Genomic DNA, 17,535 nt, shown 5'->3' on the forward strand with positions numbered 1-17,535 from the left:
GCCAGAAACTGCTTCTGTGGCCTGTCTGGCCTAGCTTTGGGTCTCTGCTTTGCTTTGTGCTGGACCAGCCCTTCTCTTAGCACATTTTTGCAGTTTTTTGGGGGATGTTGCAGACATACTACCCCCTGAGACTGTCAGCAGTGCACAGGTAAAATCTTTCACATAAATGGCTGTTTGTCTGAAATACTGGGGTGTCCCCACTTCCTGGCAGAAAGATTGCAATTGTTTTACTAATGTCATAATCCATGTCCACCCACAGCATCAGTTCTGAACCATGGTGTTTACATTAAAAACATACCAAGCATACTTTCGGAGGGACATAATAATAATCTTGTTTATGTAATAAAGCTAAAAAAAATGAAACAAAACCAATTAAGGTTGGTGAAGCCAGTCACCATACGGATAATGTAAATGACTGCAGGAGTGGCTCGACACTGCTTCACAAGAGGTGCTGGCCCTGTGTTTGGAGGCACAGTAAGCCGGTGTGTGGGCATGGAAGTGACATCTAGACTGCATGTCTTTATGGGAATGCTCCCAGGCAGCCAGCTGTTGCCATGGCCAGGCCGAGAGTGGCCATACAAGAACGGTGGAGTGGCACAACCACCGATACAGGGTGCTGCGGGAATTCAGCGCGTGTAGCTGGCCTGGCAGAGCGCTTTTCTCCACTGTGAGCTCCTAGGCAGGTGTGTTTCGTTTCTGTGCACTCCGGTGGCACCGCACATGGCATGGTGGGGCAGGGACGAGTCAAGCACCACACCTGTCTCCATAAATGGACACAGAGCAGGTGGGCATGAGTATCCCAGAAGGAAACAAAGCACTCTGCAGAAACCCGTGCGGGCTGCAGCACGGACGCTGATACGAAGTTGACAGCGGGGCTGCCTGGAGATGGCTGTCCCAGGCTCCCGGGGGATTCCAGCGGCGGGCTGCAGGCACGCAGCGTCCCGCGGCCATTCTGGCATCCAGGAGAGAACAAGCTGGAGCTGCACGCCTGGGTTAGGCGCTTTGCGGGTGCCCACCGCCCCAGCCGTCCGGCCACGGGCGCACGGCGCGCACCGGGCCGGGAGCCCCGCGGGCCGGGCCGGTCATTGCCCGCCCCGGGGGCGGTGCCGGCGGCGGGGGCGGAGCGCCGGGCGCACCTGAGTGAGCGACACCGCCCGCCCGCTCCGCCCCAGCCGCGGGGACGCGGGCGCTTCTCCGCTCCCGGGGCGCCGGGTTCGGCTGCGCCCCCGAGCTGCGGCGGCGTCCGCAGCTGGAGCGCCGCCTCCCCGGTGGTGGGGACAGCGCCGGGCTCCGAACAGCAGGAGGAGGAAGGAGAGCCGGCGGGCGGGCTCCGCGGCGCGGCCTCGGCGCCCTCCCCGTCCCGATCGCGGCCCCGCCTGCGCCCGCTCCCCCCGGGTGGGCGCTGCGCTCCCGCGGCGCGATGTCGGCGCGGCGGCGGCGGAGGGCAGCCACAGAGCCGGAGGAGGAAGAGGAGGAGGAGGAGGAGGAGGAGGAGGAGGAGGAGGAGGAGGCGGGTAGCGACAAGGTGAGAACGCGCGGGGGCGGCGGCGGCGGCGGCTTTTGGGGCAGGGTGACAGCGCTGCTTCCCGCCAGGGGCCCGGACCGCGCCGCCCGTGGGGCTCCGCTCTCCTGGCCCCGGCATCAGGGACCCTCCCGGTCCCTCCCAGGCTGTAACGCGACCGCGCTCTCGGGTGGCGGGAGGAGAGAGAGGGCCAGGTGCCAAGTTAGGGGTTGTGTGCCCACGCGTGTTTTACCCCATTGCCATTGCCATTCCCCTGTGGCGAGACCGAAATGGGAGCGGCCAGGCTCTCTCCGGGCCCGCAGCGAAAGCTCAGCGCCGTGGCTGCGTGTCGTATCTCACCTCTTGACTAGGGAGATGATGGCGTGGTGTGACCCCAGCCGCTGCTGAGCACCACCCGGCCGCTCCCTCACACCCCTCATTCCCCTCTGCCCGGTGGGATGGGGAGGAGAGTCGGGGGAAAAAGGTAAAACCAGTTGGTTGAGATAAGAACAGTTTAATAATTGAAATGAAATAGTAGCATTAATGAAAAGGGAGATGACAAAAAAGCGTATAAAACCCAAGGAAGTGCAAGTGGTGCAGAATACAATTGCTTCACCACCTGCCCAACAACCGGCAGCAATCAGCCTTTCTCAGCCAATACCCCCCAGGAGAGCCTTTGGCCAGGTCAGGTCAACTGTTTTGGCCCCTCCTGGCTTCTTGTGCACTTCCTCACTGGCAGAGCACGGAAAACAGAAAAGTCCTTGACTTGGGCTAGGCAGTGCTCAGCGAAGCCAACACATCAGTGTGTTATCAACATCATTCTCCTGCTAAATCCAAAACACAGCACTGTAGCAGCTACTAGGAAGAAAATTAACTCTATCCCGGAGAAAACTGGGACACCGGCCCAGGCCAAGAGCACACTTCAGTGTGGTTGGGCCAGTCCAGTAGCACTGGAACTAACTCAGAACAGTGATCTGCTCCATTTAAAGGCTGTGTCAGCATTTCCTCAGCAACTCTTTCTGCTTTATGGCCTGTTAAGTGATAGGCATTCACCTCTGGCCTGGAAAGGACTTACAGTATGACATTTCTGCTAAGGCAAGAGGTTTTTGAAATACTAAGTCTATGCATCAGGTTCATTACAGTGGCAAAACAGCCACAGTGCTGTTCTTTTGTTTGCTGTGGAGTTAAGGCTTATCTCTACAAAAGCTAGGCACATCACCACATTACAGTTGCTAATTGTCTGAATAAAATGAAAGAGAAGGTCTCATTTGGGTAACTGGAATTCAAGTTTAGAAAAAAGCTTTCTGATGGCTAAATTGAGGTAGCAATACGTGTGTTTTTACTTGAATCAGGAACTGCTTAAACTTGCATGGATGTTGATGTTGCAGAGTGTGTAGTCTGCCTTAGGCATTGTGGCAAGGAACTGGAAAGTGAAACTCAAGACTTTTTATTCCATGCTTTGCTTGCTTTAATTCAAAGCCAATGAATTTGCAAATTTGTAGTGCTGTGCTACATTGAGAGCTGTGATCACATAAGAGAGTGTTTAGACTATAGCTGTGCACATTATTTCTCTGTAGATGAGAATTGAATTTAAACATGATTTCTCATCACAGTGTGCTCCAAAAGCTGCCTTTTTCTGTGGAGATACTCTGGTTTGCTTTATTTTGCAGAGTAAGTTTATTTCTGAGGTGTGCAGTGAGCTGCCTTCAAAGAATTCTTGCCATTCAAAGCCTCTGCTACCCAGACCTCCAAAGGGTACCTCTAATCTTGGTTTACCTGTGTGATTTTCAGAGAGGAAATGCTGTTCTTACTTACAGGCCTACTGTGGTTTTACTCCAGCTACTCAACAGCTTAGTGTTTCATCCCTTTTCAGATGATGTTGAGCAGACAGGAGGCTGGTGCTGTGTATGCAGCCAGGATGCTGCTGGTTACAGGAGATAAATTTCAATGTGCATACATTTGTGTTCACTTGAGCAACAAATATGGAAAGCCTTTTCCACTGCACAGGAGACTTTCTCATGGGTTATTTGTGGGACCCTCTGTGTTCCCACTGGAGTTGTTGAACCCATCTGCAATGTGCCCAGCACTGGTGACCCTTGTCGTGGCTCACAAGTGACAGTAGGGATTGATTTTACATATTAAGATGGCTTTAGTGCCATTGGTAACTGCAGAGATAAACCAGTATTTTGTACTGAGTTTTCAATCAGTGGGTCACAGTTTGGGACTCTGTTTTGAATATGAGCACACACATAATGTCTGCTGTAGGTGATTTGATGAGTAGCATCTGGTCATCAGGATTCACAGGTGTCACATTATACATCTTCCTAGATGGTTATCACTCTGCTTTATCTCTTGCCTGGACTTTACAGCAAGTGGATACTTTTATTGTCCTCTGGCTATTTTGAGATGACCTTTTTCATGTGGTGATCCTGTATTTGGACTCAAAACTGGTTCTTTGGCAGATAACTACTCAAGATAGCCACGATGCAGTGGGTTTGCACTGCTTTCTGGAATGCAGGTCAGAAACATCACCCCCTTCATCACTTGTAATGAAGAAGAAAACTTGTTTCTTTGGATCGTATGTGCTTTGTTCTGCTTCTGCTCTTGTTGGCCCAAACCAAGCCTTCCATATATATCAAGGCAACATGCACCTTCTTTTGTCTAAGTAGAGAAGCCCTCTATATTTATTGAAAAACTCCAGAAACTAAATACGTTGGAAGGTTTTTCTGTGTTCTACTTTGAGCCCTATTTTCAACGTGCTGTTTGGTACTTTTCATGTTACACTTACTATGTCCATAGATGCTCATTTCCTACTGAATTCAAGTGAAGCTGTTGGGGATTTTCTTCCTCATTTGCATGCCTTTTTGTCACTAATTTGAAACAACTGGTAGCTATTTCTATACTGATGTAGTTTCAAAGGAAAGTTAAATTCCTTGGTTTTGTATGAAGGAATATGTTATAGCCTTTGTGAAAGCTTCTTGAAGTTCCCAAGCTCTGCAAGTCTTAGTGTCTCCACTTGCTCACTAGCTTATTGAGCTGGTGACATTTTGTAAAATTGCTGTGAACATGGCTTTGCTGTTTAGGGCCCTGCAATTTCACAAGTTTGTTGTTTTCTTTGTATTGGCCTGTGGCATACAGGAGTGATTTTTTGGTTGTCACTTTCTTACTTCCTGCTCCTTGCCCTGGCTGCTCTTTTCCTAAGAATGTCTGGTCAAAGTGCCTTCATAAATACTCTGTGAGCATTGGGAGAAAGAGGAATGACTTGGCATTCAGATGCTGATCTTCATGTGTTCATGATTCTTTTAAAATTTCAATTGTTTGTTTTCTTTGCTAAAAAGCAAGGGACAGTGCTTTCAAATGCTTCCAAAAAAATTAGCGTATCCTGGAAGAAATCCTACAGTTATTCTTCTTTGTACTGTACAGAGTTGTCAGAGTAGGACAGGGAGGGGGTATTGTGATTGTATTGCATTGCTGGCTGTTAATCATTTATAACTACAAGAAGCTTGGAATCACTGAATGGTGTTTCTCTTGTGGTATTGAAAAAGCTGTTTCTGTTCCATGGGATAGACCTTCCAAGGAATCAATTTCCAGATAAGTTGTTCAGACCTGTGAAGCTCAGTTTGGCACTTGGATCTTTAATGTCCAAAACCTCAGAAACCTGCTGGGAGATAAATGAAATTCCTAACTGCAGTATAGACTATTGTGGATCTGTCTGTCTGCCATGGATCATTTAGTTACTTCATTGGGATTACATCTCTTGGAGTACCCCAAAAATGTATCAGTTTAATTTTCACAGAGAAGTCTCACCTCTATGCTTTCTGCTACATGCATGGTAATAATAATCAAGGCAGACTATTTCCAAGCATGTGTTTTCTTGGAAATGGTGGTGAATTAGTACTAATGCAGAGAACAAAGGGTCTGTAGTTTCCCGTTTCTGATTCAGTATGTGCAGGTCTCTCGCCTGTGTTTCTGCATATGCCAGGCTTTAATAGTTTGGAAAAAAAGGTTTCATTATTCAGGATCTTCTGATACTTTATCTTGGCTTCAGAGGCAGGTATCAAAGTGCAACTAATTAAACACTCTACCATGTGTTCTAACTGAACTCTTGACTTTACAATGGAACTTGTGAGAGAGACTGCAGAAAGATCAAGATGGAGAAGAAAACATACTTCAAGTAATACTTAGACTTATAAAATGACAGTAACTAAATACTTTTGCTCATTAACTTTTTCGCATAAATTGTTGGACAGTGGCTTCATTTTTTTAGTTGCTCTTCCTGGGGATGTTACATTCTCAAAGAAGAACATATTTGCTATCTACTTAGGAGTTCCTTGTGGTGTCCTGGGAAAATGCCATACAAGAGGAACATTGCAAGTGCCTTTGTAACCAGAATAATTCTGGTGCGTGGTTTGCTTGGCATGTATTAATTGTAGTGGAGGGCATGTGGCACAAAGCAGCACTTCAAATGTGTGGCCTTTTAGATGATGAAAGATGGATTTCTCTCCATGACACACAGCTGTATTTCATGAACTGTTGCAAAATATTGGGCAAGCAGAAATCCACACGGAAGCCTAATTTATGGCAAGATGTCACATGTTCTGAATTCCTGGTATGGAGGCTCAAGCTCTTGACTGGCTGAGTTTCCCCCTTTGTATGGCCAAGTATTTGTGTTCTTGTAGAGAAGATTTAGCACAAGGATGAAAGTCTTGTCTTTTGAGAATACTAAACTTAAACCATCTACCCCTTACAGACACTTTGTGTGTGAATCAAGCAGGCAGGAGTGGCACACTCTCTGTACATAAATAAACAGTCCTGTCACCAGCAGTTTGAAAACTCTAGGAAAAAATCCAAACAGCTTGGATAAAACACTTAATTTCGAGTGGGGTTGAAGGGTTTCCTAGGCACTTAGGACAGTACAACCTGTGCTGGTCTCAATTAACCTTTGTAAACCTCCTAAATACCTGCTCACAGTGTGAAACCCACGGCATTTCCCACGGACCTTCACAGGTCCTTGATGCTACTGTGTACTAAGCTTGGCCACAACTCAGATCTGAAGAGCAGGAGAAGGAAGGGCTGGTTGGGTTTGTGCTGAACTCCAGGACTGCTTCTACAAGGTCAAGCTGCAGTAGTAAGGCTCTTGATTTTTTTTTTTTTGAGTGCTTTTATAATGATTAACTTAGTGATTCCTTCCATAATGATGTTATTCATGGCTATAAACTGGAATGTTTGAAATCAATCTCATAAAATAGTTTAGAAAATTATTAGCAAGGAAGTCTCGTCCCCCAGTGATGGGGTTCTAAGCACTTAAGGATGCAGAAGACAATTAACTAGCTTTTAGTGAGCTATGTCCTCTTTGGCTCCTGAGTTTACAAATTAAATGCCTCATTCAGGAAATTGTTGTGGCTGTGATAGCAGTTAACTGGAAAATAAAGCATTCATAGTAATTTTTGAGGTATGTTGCACAGGGAAGTTGAAGATAATTGAGGTGTTGATTCCCCTTGGTTATTTTAGTAATATAAGGCAAAAAAAATGCACCAAGTTCTAAGCAGCTTGCGGGTTGCACCAGCCAAACTCTCATGAGCTGCTGAAAATCACATCAGATAAACACAGGGCCCTTCTTCCCGCTGGTTAAATACTCTGAAGAAAGCTGTGCACTTTTGAATTCAGATGTTAGAAGTAGCAAATTTAAAGTATTGCTGATAATGAGGTGCTTATGAGTGATAATTGTGTGTTTAAAGATCAGAGGGACAAAACTAAGTATGTTTGTTTTTTTTTAAACACAGTTGTTTTCTGCAACACCAAAGTGGAATAAAAAAGTTTGGGGATATTCTTAGTTCTGAGTACTTAGAAGAGAGAACATCTCTGCCATCTGCAAGCAGGGATTAATATTAAAGACGCTAAGTCATGGTCTTAGGGCCAGGATTAATGCCCGTCATCTGCGCGGTGAGTGGTGTCTTGTAGGACTGTACAGACAGCTTGCTGCACTCCAGAGCAGGTCACAGGAGTTGAAACATGGCTTTTGGAGAGAGCTGTGATCCCCTCAATTGCATCTATAGGTGATTTCTTAGGCTATGGTACAACACTGTGAGAAACATCTCTGAATAGCAGGGTTGTGTGTGGTAATGTTTTATTTATTTATGTGCCTTTTCAAGTGTTCTACAGACTGTCTGGACCAGAGCTTATTTGCTCTTGTTACTTGTATTAATTATAGGCAGAGTCTGCCTAATTATTCAGCTGTGGGGTTTCATGGACTGGGGAAGCATTGATCACCTTTTTGAAAGAAGTAAATGGTGTAAAATTGATTATTTCATCTAGGGCATATATGTGGTACATCAAGTGAATGAGAAAAACCCAGGCCTAACTTAAAAAAAGAGAGGACATACCTACCCACTTGCCTTGTGCATGTGTGTAGTGCAAGCACACTGTCTCAGGTTCTGAAAGCACTGTCTTAATGGGAAGGATGGTGATTTTCCTCTGGTCAGTGTCCCTGGGGAGGGCCTGAGGTTGGAGCCTGCCTGCAGCACCCTGGTCAGCTCCTGACCCCTGGCCCCTCCACGGCTCCCTCTGCCCAACCCCGAGGTGTGGGCTGGGCCCTTGCCTTTGGGCAACCAGCTTTGTAAAACTTTATTTTCTGCCTCGTGTTGTTTGCAGAGGCCAGGCACTTGGACAGAGGTTACACCGAAGTGCAGCTGCAGGGAAAAGGCCGTGGATTATAAACAGAGTAACCACGCTAGGCTTGGGTGGGATGACTGGGGGTGTAAGCACCTGAATTCCATGGTGTCTTGTAGTGGGGATGAAAGAGAGGATGTACCTCTGATGGCTTAGAAAAAGTGACAAAAATACTCAGAACAAGGGAAGAAAGTAATATTGTATGGAAGAGTAGGAAAGAAAAGCAGAAGTTTCTAATTAATGGAAATAGAGGAGAATGGAAATAAGGAGAAAGAACTGAGATGAGGAAGTTGGAAAGAGAGGGAGATGGAGAAATAGCATATAACAGTGGAGAAGAAAGTTTTAAAGCACAGTTACTTAACAGTCCCCAGAACTGTTAAGAGCTGATGAACTTGAGGCACCAGGGCAGGCTGGAAGCTGTTTGAGATTGTAAGAAGGTAAGGAGAGTCAGGGAGGTCAGGAGGAAGTTCAGGTCTCCAAAGAGCCAGACACTGAGCTAGAGATTGCTCTCTGCATTACTGCTGTGCCAGGGCTGAGTGCAGATTTCCAGCTCCCTGGAGCTGTGGTGTTTGCAGCTTTACAATGACTGAAGTCACCCTTTGTGTTGGCTTTAACTGAGGGAAAATTAGTCCTGACATTGTGCTCTGAGAGTTGGTAACAATTTGACACCAAAATATATAGCACCTGTTTTGCATTTGGGTTAGACACACAGTGTGTCTAAATGATGTCTTCTCTAGCAGTCCTCAGCAAGCACTGAAGAAAGAATTATGGTGTTCCAGTCATACACAAAATTATTTTGAGTAATACTCTGTCCATGGGACACTCGGTCACTTCACAGTTTGGTTTTGGATTGTTCTTTTCAAGCCTGAGGTTTCAATGTACCATGTATAAAACTTCCAGCAACCTTTCTCATTGTATAGTTTTTTCATGCATTAAGTTTCCTATTGTTTCTTCTTAATGTGACATTTAACCTTCCCCTTATTCCATAGAAGGGTAGTTTGAGATGTAGATGAGGGAATGTGTTAAAGGCTTGAGGATTTCTGTCAAACTCCAGTATTCTGTCAGCTGGAGTATTTCTGGAAACATAGATCCATGAAAAAGTAATGCCTAGGATGGGAAGTTTCTTGAGTACAGCAGGTAATGTCACAACATCCAAGTACAGGCCTTCCTATAAACATTTACCGGCATACATTTGTCTCCTACAACATCTCGTTTCACTAGTATACCATTGTTTTCTTTTAGAAGGTAATGCAGTTTTCTTTAGAAGGTAGTTTAGTTCCTAAACTAATGTTTGACTCGGAATACTGTTTTCTGACAAAAGATCTGATAATCTTTCATTTTATATTGAGTTTTCTGATAGTTTTATTTTTCTTTTTGTGATAGGAAGTGGATTTGGAAGAAAGACTTCATGAGTTGGACCTTAGAAGTGATTCAGATATTCCTGATGTTCCTCCACCAACAGACAGCACTCCAGAAATCCTCAAGAGGGCTTTGTCAGGCTTATCTGCCAGGTACAGTGAAAGAAAGATATCTCAAATTTAACAGCTGGTGGCTAAAAGTCATACAGGTTATCTTGCAGTTTTAAGTCTTACAAATTGTACTGCAGTTTTAAGTTTTATATGGTAGGTGTGAAAATTTCAAGGATAAATTGTTGCTGGATATTATTGACTTATTTATGCTTTGATAGTCCCTTCAGTAGACTATTTTTTGCATACACCTGTGTTTACCCATTGCATGCTTTTCTAAATGAACACAATTTATATAAATATCTACTGACTCTAAGCATTGCAATAACATGGCCTAAAGAATTTGAATTACAGAATGATTATTTCTGGAGGTTGTAATAAACTGATATCCTACCTCCAAGATTGAGAGGTGGATTGGTTTATGAATGAAAAGATGTGTAAATTCTCAAGATAAGGTTTCTTGAGTAAATTCTCAAGATTTGCTAGATTCTTGTGATATTTCCACTTCTAAATAATTTGCTGTACAGTTAAATACATCATAACTGATATATCCATACTTTTTAAAGCAATATTTTTTTTTCTTGCTGTTTCTTTTCAAACTTAAGTTTCTACCTCCATCTTCCCAGGATCTTGATGGCCAACAAATGTGAGGGGATGTGTATGTGTACAGATAGTTGTGTGGACGTGCATATTCCTGTAGGCTGTTGGATAAAGTTCCTTGTATAATTTTTATGCAGTCCCTTTACAACACCTGATCAGTCAAATGCTTTTGGGGCAAGTAAGTTGCATTATGGTTTTTTCACCAACGCGACAAAAGAGCATTTACATGATAGATACCAAAAAACTACCTACTAAAATGAATATGGGTGTCATATATATGTTATGCTCAATATAACAAATTAAGCAATATACAGTGTATATTTTAGAAGCAACTTAGGTCTTGCAAGAGTCAGAAGAAGGATCTCTAATCCAGACTATAATTAAAACCTTCCAAATCCTTGTAATACAACTGGTCCCCAGCAGATATCTCCAATAGCACTGTGAAATGAATTTTTTTACTTGCTTATTTTCTAATCTGTTGTCCATTTCTGTTATGTCCATGAGCTATAAGCAGATGTAATGCTTCAGGTTTTAAAAAGCCTGTTTCTAAACTGCAGCAACTGTGAGCAGAATGTGATAATCTCTATTACCATCACACTGCAAGGACTGTCTGTTTCAGAGTTCTGTCATTGTGTTAAATGTTGAAGTCTTAGGTCTCCAAATCAGACTTGTTTCAAAGGGCATGGTGATACCTCAAAGCCTGCAACTAAGAGGTGCAGCTGAAATCTTTCCTGTTTCATGGGCTTGAAATTCTTTGAGTGTTTGCACCAAAGTGTACAAAGGGTGCTCTGACTGTAAAATTAAATTCTTGGTGCTTTATGAATGCTGAAGTTGAAATTACCTGCCAGTTTAGTAGCCAGCAATCCCAGCAGAGTCATTGTTCATCATGTGCAGCATGGTTGGACTGCACTGTTCCTTTCAGAAATGTGGATACTCCTTGTATTTGACCTTTGAAAGTAATGGTGTCTATAACTTTCTAGCAGAGAGTTGGGGTACAATAAACTTGCCAGGTGGCTTCCTAAATTCTGGGGCTTCTTGTCTTACTGAAGTTGTCTTTCCAGTGCTGTGCTTGCCAACACCCCCAAGGTAACATGTGGTATTTTAACATTACTCATAAAGGAAGCTGAATTCTTCTGGAGGAAGCTTGCTCACTATGGATATGCCACCAGGGCCAAGCTGCTACTGTGTATCCCACATCATAGAGCAGCATAAAACATGTTGTGATAAAGCCTCTATTGCCTCTATTCTGATACTTAAGGCAAATCTAATTAGTAGCTGTAGCTGCCATTAACCTGTCAATGAGTCACATTCTAGAAAATCAAATTATTGACGTTTACATTGGAACTGGAGTCTGATTCAAAACTAACACTGAACCAGGTGTATCTCCTGGTGAAGCAGTGAAACACAAGACTGATGCAAAGCAAAACATTAGGAAGAATGTCTTCAGGCTATAGTAGGGGGCTTTGTGTTCAGCAGTAGCTTGTGGTTAGTTGCTTCAGTGGACTTTCAGAGGAAATGGCCTCAAATTGTGCCAGAGGACATTTAGGTTGGATGTTAGGAAAATTTAATTTAGGAAAGAGCTTTGGAGTTTGGAGAGGTTTAATTTAGGAAAAAGGTCAAGCATTGGAACAAGCTGCCTGGGGATCTGGTGCAATCACCATCCCTGGAGGTATTTAAAAGATGTGTAGATGTGGCAGTCAGGGACATGATTTAGTGGTAGACTTGGCAGTGCTAGGCTGACAGTTGGACTCGATGATCTTAAATATTTTTCCGGCTCAAATGATTCTATGACTCTGTAGTAACATAAATTTTTATTCTGTTTTCCTTAGGTAGCCACTAGCAGCTGCCAAGATCTACAAGGTCAAAGAGTACAGCTAGTTTGACCCATCAACCCCAACTGCCACATATTCTCCTGTTCTGGTTCCAGTGCTCACAGGAGCGTAGAACTGCTTCCAATAGATAACCCTCTACCTGGCAAAAGAGCTACTTTGTTGTAGAAAGGAGGTTTTGTTCGGAGGTTCTGTTCTGTGTCTGTTACTCCTCAAAGAATCATTTGCTTTTTGTCTGGCAGCCTTCCTTTCATATGCCAGCCCTTGCATGGCTGGGCTCTCATCAGTCTTGCAGCTGACGTGATGCTTTTGAGGGTCCTGATGTATTTTCACAGCAGCTTCAATATGGGGTTGTACCAATTCACTGCAAATGACATTTGGCAGGGTTGAGGCAGCACGCAGGTAGAAGAAAGGTGTCCAACTTTAATTTCTGTTACTGTGCATCCTGTTCAGTAGGATAGTTGCTTGATCCTGTGTTTATTGCTATGCATTGATTAAACACAAAAACTTCTGCTTTTCCCACTGTTTCTAATACAGTTTAATCTTTAGTTAGCAGAGGAAGTGGAATTCATTTTCATTTATAACTGCTTGCTGCCTTTTTTTTTTTTAAATAGGTGGAAAAATTGGTGGATTCGTGGAATTCTCTCCCTAGCTATGATTTCTGGTTTTTTTCTGATTATATATCTGGGATCATTTATGCTGATGCTTCTGGTAAGTTTATTTAAATGCATTCTTCTGTGCAAGAGTTATTTGATCTCTTCATTCATCATGCCTGAGCTGAAAGGAAACTGCATGGACAATTCAGAGCAATTGTCTTTTATTTCTGTTAATGTAAATACTTCTGCAAAACACTTGAGGGATTAAAAACTGGACCTTACAGATAAAGGACTTATTAGATACTGTAATTTTTTTTTATTTTTTTTTTTAGGAATTAAAGTAGCTCCAAGAAGTTGAATTACTGTTGCCTTGCTTAACTACTATCATCCATTTCATTGACTAGTTTGTATCACCTGCTGTTGCATGTTGAAGTTGTTTGAAAAAGCAAACAAATAAAAATCAGACCAAAACCAATTCAGGGAAAAATCCAGATCCACTAACAACAGAAAAAATCTTAAACCAAAAAATTAAGAGACAGGTGCATTTTGAGGCTAAGGAGAGCAGGCAGCCCTGGCCTCCTGTCTGCAACTGGCATGAAAGGCTTTCCTCTGACATGCTCATTTAATTCCATATTTCTCTATGAGGCTTCATTGTGGCCTTGCATTTATCTGTAAGTTGGAGCTAGATCCCTTTCTGAGGTACAAAGTGCATTTTTAGGTCATGAAGTGAAATACTGATGAAGATAACAATAAAAAAAGTTATAATAATCATACATGCTATATAGCAGGTCAGCCTTTACTGTTTCTTTGCACCATTTTAATTGCTGATATTTTTATGGAATGATGGTTTAACTATCTTTCCAGTCTTAGAAAGGTACAGACAGGAATTTAGCTTTTAATATGCTGAAATTGATTCTTCTAGGTAACTGCTTCGATTTTTGACTCTAAGTTTGTTCAGGTATCAAAATTTTTAAACTTTTTTCTTGCCTCCTATGAGGCAATTTTAGAATTGTATTCCTAAATACAATTCCTAAAGGTTGGAAAATACCTTTAAAATAATTGAGTTGAACTGTTAACCCAGCATTGCCAAGTCCACCACTACCTTGTGTTCCCAAGTCCCCCATCTACACATCCTTTAAATATCTGCAGGGATGGTGACTCAACCACTGCCCTGGACAGCATCTTGCAATGCTTGACTGCCCTTTGGATGAAGAAATTTTTGTTGATATCCAATCTAAACCTCTGCTCCCATCTAAACTGAGGCCATTTTCTTTCACTTGTTACCTAGGAGAGGAGAACAACCCCTGTCTCCCAGCTCAGGGGACAGGGTAACCAGCTCAACAACTGGTCTTACCACTAAAGAGGCCAAGAACCTCAGCTTGTTCTTTGTCACTGTGTTTCCTCCTGCATCCAACAAAGGATGGAGCTTCTCCTTAGCCCTACTTTTGCTTCTGATGTCTTTATAGAGGTAGTTTTTATTGTCTTTTATGGCAGTAGGCAGATTAAATTCTCATTGGGCTTTGGCCCTTCTACTTTTCTTCCTGCATAACCTCACAACATCCTTGTAGTCATCCTGAGTCACCTGCCCCTTCTTCCAAAGGTCATAAAATCTAGTGTCTTGAGAGACTGGAATGCTGTTTCACCAGCATTATGGTCTGCATTGCAGTTTCTACACCTGAATTAGTTTGGTTAATATTTCCTGTTTTCAGATGAATGACATAACAAACTACTAATTCATTGTCTCATTCATGGAGCATTTTCTTTTTAGTGTATGAAGAAACAAAAAAAAGGCCCTTTTAAAGTGCAGGTTGCTGTAAAAAGATTTTTTTTTCCCCCCCACAATCAATCCTTTAGTAGTCAGCTACATTTGAGAATTATAATTATGAATGAAAAGGAACTAATTAATTTGCTGGGTGATTTTGTGTATTCATGGTATACTGTGAGATTGCAATCACGGGCAAGCAGTCAAGACATGAACCAAAAAGTAATCATAGTTAGTAGAGAATTGTAATAGAGTTCCTCTTTTGTGCCATAAAGCAAAAAGTCTGTCTTCTATTATAATGAGCTGGTAATTAAGTTGATATTCGAGACTACATAAAAAGGAGAATGGAGGGAAAACCCAACCTTGTTCATGAATTATTTAATTTGACTGGAATACAATAGCTTGTATTTAAATAACAGTTGTAATGTTAAAACCAAATCTCAATACTGGGACTGAAAATGCCCAGAGACTTGTAGGAGGAGTAATCCAGTGAGGTTTGGAGGACAAGACCTGAGACTGCTCTAAAGAGCTGGAATGTATGCTCTGCATTTGCTGGCTACATGGGTAACAGGCTTCTGTGGCTTGGACCCTGGTGCCCTGTTCCACTGTAAAGTGCAATCCTGTAATGTTGCTCTTGCCTATAGCATTTAAGTTTTGTAAGGTTGGCCAAGCAGAAGAAAGAGCACAAGGTAGGGGAGCTTCAAAATTAACTTGCTGAGGTGGTGTAAGACTCTGAATCCGCGTTCAGGCGTTGAGCAAGATGGAATGCGCCGGCAGCGAGGGCTGCTCGAAGCCCTGAGCGCTGGCACTGCCGCCTGCGCGGGCAGACTGGTGCTCCCGCCCCTGCGCGGCATCGCCCGGGCACTGAGTTTGGTAATTCCATACGTCTGCTGATCCACTCAGAGTCTGCGGATTGGACGGACGTGGCAGAGTCCTTTGAAGCCCAAAGGCATGACAGGACACACTGCCCGACTGAGGCCGGCAGTGCAGGGAAGCAGTGAGGTCAGCAAAACAAATGAAGGCCTGGGAGGGTGTGACATTCAGACCTGGGTTAGATGAGCTTTGCCTCTAATCATAAAGGCTAATAACCCTTAATGAGATCCTTGCAAGTGAAAGACCTAGGTGTCCTGTGTTTCACAGCTAGTTTTTTCCATTGGGCCCAGAAAATATCTCTAGAATTAAATGTAAGGATAAAACTTAGCCAAAAGAATGAGGAGAGTTTTCTTTACAGGACACATTTCTGACCTGCTGCTATCAAACTGTTTTAATGCAGAAAGGTCAGGAGCCTTCTCATGTTTCACAAGTATATTCTTGAAGCTAGCCCAATGTGGGTTTTTTTTCCTTCATGTACAGTGGTTTGAGATTTTTTAAAGTTTTAAATGGAGCTTAGTTTTTCCTTGGATTTGATTTGAAGCTGTTTTCTGACTGGAATTTGACTTCAGAATAATGTCTTCCCTTAATGCAGGCTGCAGTGCTCCTTACTGCCTGTAAGAAACAACTGCAGCAAAGTTTTTACAAAGTTTTTTATTTCTCTTATTTTAGGTCTTAAGCATTCAAGTGAAGTGTTATCACGAAATCATTACTATTGGTTACAGAGTCTACCACTCGTATGATTTACCATGGTTTAGATCCCTCAGCTGGTGAGTAGCAAGCCAGAACATCAATAAGCCAGGATGTGATACTTAAATCATCTTCTTCCTCACCTGTTGTGGTGGAATGACAGCTTTGTGGGTCATGTGCAGACATAAAACTTGACATCTGTCTCTAATACAGAATTTTGTAGTTGTGTTCCCCCTGTGAACTTGGACAAATCAGTTGGCATTTTATTACTTATCTTTTTTAACTTGTTATAAATAAATCCTTGTTTGTTTGTTTTGTTTTTAATAATTGCATTTAATATATATTGTCTTATTAAAATAACTGTTAGATGTTGCATATTGCAGGTACTTTTTGCTCTGTGTGAACTACTTCTTTTATGGAGAGACTGTAGCTGATTACTTTGCTACATTTGTGCAAAGAAGAGAACAGCTGCAATTCCTCATTCGTTACCACAGATTTATATCTTTTGCCCTCTATTTAACAGGTAAGTGCAGGAAATCACAAAAATGAAAGAACTTTGTGCTGCATTTGCTCATTTAATTTTAAAATATTAATTATTCCCCATCATTATGCCTTTCCTGTTTCTTTTTCCTCTTAATGCTTGAGGAAATGAGGTGTTTGCAGTTATATTTTTCCTGTGAAAAGATGAGTACAAATTTTGCATTCACTGAAAAGAAGAAAGCCTAAACAAGGGGATGATCTTGAGACAGTTGAGATAATAGTGCTCAAAATAGGTTGGCAAGCATTAATTTTGATTGCTGAAGACCTGATACTATTTTGGCAGGCTTTAGAGATGACTTCTGTGTGTAATTGCTGTGCTGGGTTGATTCTTTACTGTGCAAGTGTTCTCCTAGGTCTCCAGTAATAGGATTTACTAATATATTTTTAAACTGATTAGTCAAAATGCCTGAGTCTTAATTTTGTCTGCAACATATTCAGATACTTTCCTCATGGAAAAATTTCCTCTCTGTCCAAATAAAAACTTTTAAAAGCCTTTTTTCTAGGAAGAAGAGACACAAGTTGGTACTTTTTTGGGGTATTGCTTTGTGAACACGTAAATACATTTTTTCAGCAATGCAGTTTAGCATAAAATTAAATCAGCTGAAGACTCAGATTGGTTTAAGGAACAAGGGCCTGCTATGCTACAAATATTTCTAAAGTGTACTGAGAAATCTGATCTTTGTGATGGTCTGTCAGTTTTTCTATTGTTGGATTTTTTTCCTTAAACCAAATAAAAATTCTGCTCAGTGCTTAGATCACAAACTTGAAACCAGCTTTGCAGGACTTGACCTTTTTCAGCTGGCTTTGGCTTGGGGAAACTAACTTAAATAAAGCCTTGTGAGCTGGTGAGGGGAGACATGAGACAAGCCAAGCATGAGCAAAAGGAGGAGGCAGCACATAGCAGAGCCCCCTGGTGTTGGGATTGTGAGGTCACTTAGGGGCAATCCCCGGGGTTCAGGGTCTTTTGAGGGCCTCTGGGCCCCTGGTGGTGCAGGAAGTTACCATAGGAGAG

The 17,535-nt window shown here is 42.7% G+C and overlaps 1 protein-coding gene across 1 annotated transcript in view; it reads left to right on the plus strand.

Moving 5' to 3' along the window:
- Positions 1–1,420: 1,420 nt before the first annotated feature.
- The window catches only part of CDS1 (CDP-diacylglycerol synthase 1), a 29,151-nt gene continuing 13,036 nt past the window's right edge, over positions 1,421–17,535 (plus strand). Inside the window, exons 1-5 of the mRNA XM_066548948.1 lie at positions 1,421–1,525; positions 9,554–9,681; positions 12,680–12,776; positions 15,966–16,063; positions 16,367–16,506. Coding sequence (XP_066405045.1) covers positions 1,421–1,525; positions 9,554–9,681; positions 12,680–12,776; positions 15,966–16,063; positions 16,367–16,506 — 568 coding nt within the window. The remainder of the gene's footprint in view (positions 1,526–9,553; positions 9,682–12,679; positions 12,777–15,965; positions 16,064–16,366; positions 16,507–17,535) is intronic.

This window comes from Molothrus aeneus, chromosome 4 (assembly GCF_037042795.1).
Source record: "Molothrus aeneus isolate 106 chromosome 4, BPBGC_Maene_1.0, whole genome shotgun sequence".
NCBI classification, from domain to species: Eukaryota; Metazoa; Chordata; class Aves; order Passeriformes; family Icteridae; genus Molothrus; species Molothrus aeneus.